The 7,830-nt window shown below is 36.3% G+C and overlaps 2 protein-coding genes across 3 annotated transcripts; one reads left to right on the top strand and one right to left on the bottom strand.

Annotated features, from left to right (window-relative positions):
* Positions 1–75: 75 nt before the first annotated feature.
* LOC117279596 (probably inactive leucine-rich repeat receptor-like protein kinase At5g48380) lies at positions 76–2,166 on the top strand. Its single transcript, XM_070191343.1, has 3 exons — positions 76–719; positions 763–856; positions 942–2,166. Exons 1-3 carry the CDS (start codon positions 76–78, stop codon positions 1,866–1,868), a joined length of 1,665 nt encoding a protein of 554 aa, XP_070047444.1. The 3' UTR covers positions 1,869–2,166.
* A 645-nt stretch (positions 2,167–2,811) lies between these two features.
* LOC104108071 (polygalacturonase-like) lies at positions 2,812–7,292 on the bottom strand. 2 transcript variants are annotated; one of them, XM_009617043.4, is made up of 5 exons: positions 6,608–7,292; positions 4,948–5,276; positions 3,973–4,262; positions 3,351–3,579; positions 2,812–3,255 (listed from the first exon to the last, which is right to left on the bottom strand). In XM_009617043.4, the coding sequence occupies exons 1-5, from the start codon at positions 6,687–6,689 to the stop codon at positions 3,034–3,036; spliced, it is 1,152 nt and encodes a 383-aa protein (XP_009615338.1). In that variant the 5' UTR covers positions 6,690–7,292; the 3' UTR covers positions 2,812–3,033. The 2 variants fall into 2 exon arrangements, with proteins under 2 accessions (XP_009615338.1, XP_070048298.1); XM_070192197.1 differs by lacking the exon at positions 6,608–7,292 and having other exon boundaries at positions 4,948–6,122.
* Positions 7,293–7,830: the final 538 nt, after the last annotated feature.

The raw sequence follows: 7,830 nt of genomic DNA on the forward strand, positions 1-7,830 counted from the left end.
TGAAGTATAAATCATTCTCCAGAGAGATTTACAGTGCTAATATTCCCTTTTTTGGTTCAAGATTTTGCTCAAATCATGGAGATTTCAAATTTCACAACAAAATCTTTCTTTCTTGTCAGCAATATTCTTGGCTTCCTCTTATTTGGCAGAATTTATCTCTGTAGTGCTACAGAGACTGATATTCATTGCTTGAAATCAATAAAAGATTCATTACAAGACCCTTTCAATTCTTTGGACTCTTGGGATTTCAGCAATTCTACTGAAGGTTTCATCTGCCGTTTTATAGGAATTGAATGCTGGCATCCTGATGAGAATAAGGTACTGAACATCATGCTTTCCAAAATGGGATTAATAGGTGAATTTCCACGTGGCATTCAAAATTGCACAAGCTTGACTGGTTTAAATATATCAAATAACAACTTGTATGGAACTATCCCTTCTGATATATCAGTGATACTTGAACATGTCACAACACTTGATCTCTCAAACAACACATTTTCTGGCAATATACCACCTGATATAGCTAATTGTGCCTACCTTAACATTCTAAAGTTGGAAAACAATAATCTAGAAGGTGAAATTCCAAGCAGAATAGGCGATTTGGTTCGCCTTAAGACGTTCAGTGTAGCCAACAATCCAGGGATTTGTGGGGAGCCCTTGAATAAATGTGAGGATATTTCAGAGGATAAGTGGAAAGATACTTGTTCATTCATCCAAGGGTTTGTGATTGGTTGTAGTCTTTCTCTTTTTTCAATTTCCTAGAAAGACTATCAACAAGATAATATTCTCAGTGAACAAATGGAAGCTGAGGTCAAAGCAACATGTAACTTCAGCTAAATTGAGCAGCAACCACAAGGTAAAAATTCTGCAAAGTTTTTAGCTTTTTCCTGCATTGTTAGGCTGCATTCCAAATACCATGCATAGTTCATTGGCTGCTTTAGTTCTACTTTCTTGAATATTTTTTGTTGTTGTTGTTTCCGGTGATTCAATACGTTTTTCTACAGATACTAAAACTGGAGAAGTTTGTTAGTAGAATGAGTTTCATGGAGCTGGAAAAAGCAACTTCTGGTTTTAGTGAAGACTATTTAGTAGGAAATGGAATGTTGGGCAAAGTGTACAAAGCAATTCTACCAAATGACTGGACACTTGCTATCAAGAAGTTCAATGATTGGGAAAATTTGGAGGAAGAGTTTGTCTCTGAGATTACAACTCTTGGTGGTCTGAGGCATCAGAACTTATTGCCTCTTATAGGTTTCTGCGCTGAAAAGGAAAAAAGACTTCTTGTTTACAAATACATGCATAATGGAAATCTTCATGAATGGCTGCACTCGACCGAAGATAATGCCAAGATTTTGGACTTCCATTTGAGGGCTAAGATTGCGCTTGGGGTAGCAAAAGGCCTGGCTTGGCTTCATCATGGGCACGAATTACACGTTACACACGGGAGCATAAGCACACGGTGTATATTGCTAGATCAATATTTTGAACCTAAAATATCCAACTTTTGGGAAGCCAAATTTTGGAGTAAGAATGACACTGCATTAAGTTGGAGTCTTTTTCCAGTAGCTGAATATTCAGGTTTAGGTTCTTACAAGCAAGACATCTACTGTTTTGGTGTTGTGCTTCTTGAGCTGGTAACTGGGAAGGAACCATATGAATTGACCAGCTCGAGAAATCTATTTGATCACTCGCCTTGTCTACTTGATGCAGATAGACATTTGCTTGGAAAAGGAGTCGACGATTTAACCCTCCAGTTTCTTGAATTAGCTTGTAACTGTGTGAAGTTCTTTCCTAATAAAAGGCCAACAGTGTTGGAAGTGTATGACACACTGAGGTTAATTTCTCAGGGTCGAACGGACTTGGTATGAAAAATACCCTTATCAACTGAGATTTCAAGTCTATATGACTAGTGCTGTAGTTTATCTGGTTACTCAGAAGACAAAGCATGAGCAGACCAAATTAAAGTTTGAAAGCCATATTTTGAGTCTGTATGCTGATAGATTTTGTTGCAATTGTCATAGCTATGAATCTGTATATATTCTACAACATTGGAAAGCCTTATTTATTGCATTTGCAGTTTCTAAAAAGAGTTCACAAAAGACTGATGCTGAATTTATTTAGTTTGAAAAATTATAGGCAATTTCTGAGAGTGTGATATCTCACACCGTGTAAATCCTTAACACTTCTCCCTCTTACTTGACTACAGAATGTTCTTGTACATTATGGCCAATACCAGGTATATAAGCAGTGATTTCAAATCCACAGGTTAATCCTACTCTTGCAACTTTATGCAAGGCGGAGTTTGGTTTTTCTGGGGTGATAGTGGAAAGTTGACAGCTAAGTCACCCTTACTGCCACTCTACAGAACCGTACATGAGATTATCACCTCATACGGCCTCCTTCCGGGAGCCCGAGCCATCAGTGAGATACTACTCAGGAAGTGCTAGAATTCTAACCTTGTGTTAGGACCTATGGGCCAAGGGACAGTCTCAGGTAGACAGTTTATATGGGGTGTAGGCCTCCCAAAAGGTAACCGAGGCTTGCAAAGTTTTCCTCGGGCCGGACGAAGATTGGCCCAAGAGTGCAAAGGCAGAAGGGAGCTTAGCTGCAAGATCCACCCGTCTAGCAGGGATGTAAGTTGGCCTTAGTGATCCGACGGTGCCAGTCGCTGAAAATAGCCTTGAGCAGACAGAACTACATGCTTTTACAGAACTAATAAGATTACTGAAACCTATAGAAAGTTCAGACATTAATATTGAACATTTTAGTTTGCTAGCTGTGACAATTAAAGCATTTAATTGACACTTCTAATGGAGCAAAGGAGAGATATTCTATTACATTGAATAATGGGGATAACATTTTCTGTCTTTAATTAGCATTGCTAGGCCAGGCGATTCCAGTCACACCACAGGCTCAAGCAAGCACTTAGTCTGAGCAATTAAATTCAACCACTGGCTCTCTTGTCTAAATTAAGAGCTAAATATACATAAAAGAAAATAAAAAGGAAAAGAACCCTTTTTCTTGAATTTTCCTTTATAAACAACTAGTTGGCTGAATTATGCCAGAAGTTGTTCCTGCAGCATTAGCACAAGAAGCTTGAGCAGCTGGTTGATTCTTATAAGTGAGATGAACATCTTCTAATGTTATTCCTCGGCATGGATTTCTTTTACTGCAATCAAATTTCATAGCGACTCGTGTTGCTGAACTTCCATGTATATCTTGATATGTAACATCACTAATCGTCACACCTGACACCTATGAATCAAGAAAATCAGGAAATATCTGGCGAATGTAGTGCTAACTTAATTGAATTTTACACCAAAGGGTAATGGTTACATTAAAATTCATACCTGGCCAGGACAATTTTTGTTGTATGGGCAGTAATTCTGATCAATAACAATTGGGTTTTGAACGTTTATCATTGTAGCATGTTGGAAAAGAACATTCTTTACAAAGCCAGTACTTGGTCTGCCCCATGTTTTGATCCTAACACCATTTTGTGTGTTCCTAAATATAACTGATCTGACTGTCACATTTTGCACCCCTGCTTCTTGAAAATCCTTGCCTAAACTCCCAATGCTGCAACAAAATTCACCACCATATCATTGTATTAGGGATTTAACTTATTCACCGACAAAGTCAATATTTTTACACTATCAGTGTATTTTATCTGTTGTAATACAACAATAAATACGCTCCAGTCCCAACTAGTGGGGGTCGGCTTTCATCTATTATAATACACCTGCCTTAATTTTCCAAGTTACTAAAGGACAACCCGGTGCAGTAAGCTTCCGCTATGCTCGGAGTCCGGAAGAGGGCCGGACCACAAGGGTCTATTGTACGCAGCCTTTCCCGCATTTCTGCAAGAGGTTGTTTCCACGACTCAAACCCCTGACCACCTGGTCACATGGCAAGGCTCCCCTTCAATATTTTCAAAGTTACTGATCCCACTTATTACATAATTATTATTACCTGACTCCATGGCCAGGGCCACAAGCCATGTTTTGGATCCACAAGTTAGTAGTTCCAGGGCCAATGGAGATGCAATCATCTCCGGTACTGATTTTCGAGTTCAAGATCGAGATGTCAGACGATAATTGAACGTGAATACCATCAGTATTCGGGCTTTTGCCAGAGGCAAAAACTCTGACAGCCTGCAACTTCACATTTTTGCACCCATTGAAGACAATGTGAAACATTTGGCTGTTCAATGAAGTTAGTCCTGTTATTGCTATATTGTTTGAGTTAGAAAATCCCAGAGTCTGCAATAACAAGAATTTAAGTCAGCATTTGAACATTATGAAGCAAGAAATTGGGTTATTGATTTCAGTTCAAAAGCAGCATTTAAAATTCTTATAGTCTAAGGTCAAAACTCCTTATTATCACAAGAGAATTTAATCCTACATTTGAAAAAATTAAATAAACCATAATACCAGGGTTGAAAATACTTGGACAGTTACTTACATATATCCTTATTTAAAGGAAACGTTACACTCATCTAGAAAATTGCTAATTCTGAGAAATGAACAAGTTTTGGATTTGTTTTCCCAATGTGACCAGAATACTTAACCTTCTATTGACCACACCAAGTCATTAATGAAATTTTTAACAATGTGTACAAGTAAAACACTTAATTATACAAAAATTCAACTTCTATACACTGACGACAGTGAAATTTCACACATTCTCTGGTTATCTAAAAGCTAAACTACAGATAATTACAACAAGTTAAAGTACACTAAAAAGGGAAGCCCGGTGCACTAAACTCCCGCGATGCACAGAGTCCGGGGAAGGGCCGGATGACAAGGGTCTGTTGTACGCAATCTTACCCTGCATTTCTGCAAGAGGTTGTTTCCACATACCTCCTGGTCACATGGCAGCAAGTTACGCCAAGGCTCCTTTCAAAAAGTTAAAATACACTGATAGCATAAAAATTTTACGACTTACAGTAGCACCGCTCGGGCAGTTCTTGCCGGAGGCTTTGCAACTCCACAAAGTAGTCCCTTGGCCATCAAGAATCCCACCATGAATAGAAACTCCATCAACACCTTGAAACATAATCCAATTTTTGGAATTTCCAATCACATTATAATCAGAGGGTGCAATAAGTGTGCCATCAATTTTGAATGCTATGGCTCTATTCTTGCATTTTCCTTTAAAATGTGCTTGTTTAACCAAATACTTTCCTTGTGGGACAAATATAGTGGCTGGTTTTAAAGAGCCACAAGCTGCTGCCCAAGCAGTTAACAAAGCCCTTGTTGAGTCAGTTTGTCCATCTGGTTTTGCACCCAAATTTAGAACATTTAATGTCACAACATCAGCTATGGCTTCAGTCAAGAAAATGGAGAGAAGTGAAATAAGAAGAAGAGAAAAAATGGGGTTCTCCATTTTCATATTTTGATGAGATATGAAGTGATCAAAGACTAAAACAGAGAATATTATTAGAGTTGAGATGATGAGTGGTTGAGCAGTTTGAGTTGAGATATTTATAATAGAGCTCTACAACTTGTTTCTTTCTTTTTACTATTCAGTTTTACACTTCATGAAAGAGTGGTGTTTTGTGAAATACAAGTGGAATAAAAAGAAAGAAAACTGAAAAATGCAACTTACTTTACTTCAAGATCGAAAATTTTTGAGAAAGAAGAGAAACATTAGCATATCTTGGTCACATGTTAAAGACTTTAGACACAAAAAGACAGATTAAAACAATTACTACTAACTGAAAGTTTTTGCAAGAAACTAAAGGAAGCACTTTGAGCTTATGTTGATTGGAAGTCTTTTGGTTTTCCTTTTTTCTTTCTTTTTTCGGTTCATTAAACAGAAAAAAATAATACTGAAAACAGAGTATTTTTGAGATGAGAGAAACCGAAAGTCAGTTATTAAAGACTCCATATAAACTTCTTCAACCCACGACCCACGAGAAAGAAGAAGAAAAAAACAGATGTTTTATGAGTTTACTTCTATACAATATTAATAATGTAAAAGAAGTTCTACACTATTACATCCGCCTAAAATATAATTATAGTAACTGTGCATAATAATTAAACTCTATAACCAAAAGACTAAGAAATTCAACCAACTATAACAGATTAAATAACACTGCTAGTAGGAGTGTACAAAGGAAATCAGGCAAACCGCACCAAACTGATAATCCGAGTCAAATCGAGAAAAAAAATCCAACTATGGTTTAGTTTGAATTGGGAAAAAAATCCGACCATAATTGGTTTGGTTTTAACTAAAAAAAAGTCAAACTGAAACCAAATCAACTACATATATAGAAGTAGAAATTTTAAATATATTCAATACATTAAAATATTTATTCTATTGTAATCTATATAAATATATAAAAGAGGGACAAGAGATGATGGCGTGACACCTCTCTAAAGTTAGGATTATCTGTTCTCTCATTTTTTTGGACTGTTTTCCTGAATTTCTCCTTATTTTCTCTTATTCTTTAGTTAAGTGGAATATTTTGTTTCCACCGTGACAACTAATCGAGTAGTTTTTCCAAGCGTTTTGCTTTCCACCGTTTTCAAACTGTTACAACTTCTCCAAACTTTTTTTTATCTAATAAAGTTTTCATAAAATTAATAAGGAATAATTGTACCCAAACAGTGGAGGCCGTCCAATTTGGGCGTGACATGGCCTGATCTTCTGTTATTGGGGCGACAATGATTTTGTGGATGCATCTCCAGCCTTCTTCATGCCAACAGTTGTAGAAGTAGACGGTGAAGGAACACCAGATTTGCAATCTGAAACAAGAAACCCAACCTTGCTTCTATTGTTTGCCGTTTGTATTGGGTGCCTAATGAAGGCTCGCTTTCTGGCCAAAATGATCAACAAAGTAAGCATCAAAGGGACTGATTATTGGCATCAACACAGTTGGGCTTTATTAAAATTTAACTTTGGGTAAAAATTTAAGACAATGACGGGGTACTTCGCTATTAAACATTGAATATGTCTTGCCCTTCCTTTTGATCCATTTTGATAATCTGATAAAATTCTAATAATTTTCTTATGTTGTAGGCATCAGCAGCGTTGCCTTTGTTTTATTCTGTTCAAAATTTTGTTCCATTATTTGGTTTGCACTTTTTTTCTGCCTGTTGTAATACGCATAATGATATCTGATCTGCAATACAAAATTTTTGTGGATCTACTCTTTCCATCGGGATTTATTTATTACTATGACACAAAGGCAAAGAAACGCAATGGAAAAAGGGATTCATATTGCGCGTTCATGTCGGAAAGGCCGGCTCTCTCGAAGTATTTTTTCCCTTTTTCCTCTTTTCGAGTTGGGTCACCACTCATTTAACGTTGGTTGGAATTTTGCTGCTGATTTTCTTGCAACTTATTGAAAAGAAGGCACTTTGTTTTCTAGATTTGACGTTTAGTGTTGAGTAGTAATTTAAGATTATGTTTATTTTCATTATGACTTATTAATAATATTTATTTTATACGATTTTATTATATTTATTGTTGAAAATTTTAGTACAATGCCATGACTCATCTCATATTTTATGTTAGTTTCTTGAAAATATCTTATATAGTTATGTCTTATTAGGATTAAAGAAATATTTGGAACACAAATTCTGTGTTTTGTGCTATGAAGACTTTTGAATAAAAACCCGAAAAAATCCGAAAATCCGACTTTTATTGGTTTGGTTTGGTCTTTAGATTTAATAACCCGATATAACTGATTTGGTTTGGTAATTGAAAAACTCGAACGAACCCGACCTATGTATACTCTAACTGCTAGTGTAAAAAATTACACTATAGTATATTAAATCGAGTAACTTTTTTCTTCCTCAAATAGTGAACTTATTTTGTTAT

This window comes from Nicotiana tomentosiformis, chromosome 12 (genome assembly GCF_000390325.3).
Source record: "Nicotiana tomentosiformis chromosome 12, ASM39032v3, whole genome shotgun sequence".
Lineage (NCBI taxonomy): Eukaryota > Viridiplantae > Streptophyta > Magnoliopsida > Solanales > Solanaceae > Nicotiana > Nicotiana tomentosiformis.

Coding starts and splice junctions, on each gene's coding strand:
- LOC104108071 (XM_070192197.1), bottom strand. CDS start 5,394: ATGAAAATGGAGAACCCCATTTTTTCTCTTCTTCTTATTTCACTTCTC. Junction 4,263..4,947: donor ACTGCCCGAGCGGTGCTACT/GTAAGTCGTAAA, acceptor TTGTTATTGCAG/ACTCTGGGATTTTCTAACTC. Junction 3,580..3,972: donor GGCCCTGGCCATGGAGTCAG/GTAATAATAATT, acceptor ATTTTGTTGCAG/CATTGGGAGTTTAGGCAAGG.
- LOC117279596 (XM_070191343.1), top strand. CDS start 76: ATGGAGATTTCAAATTTCACAACAAAATCTTTCTTTCTTGTCAGCAAT. Junction 720..762: donor ACTTGTTCATTCATCCAAGG/GTTTGTGATTGG, acceptor TCAATTTCCTAG/AAAGACTATCAACAAGATAA. Junction 857..941: donor AATTGAGCAGCAACCACAAG/GTAAAAATTCTG, acceptor TGGCTGCTTTAG/TTCTACTTTCTTGAATATTT.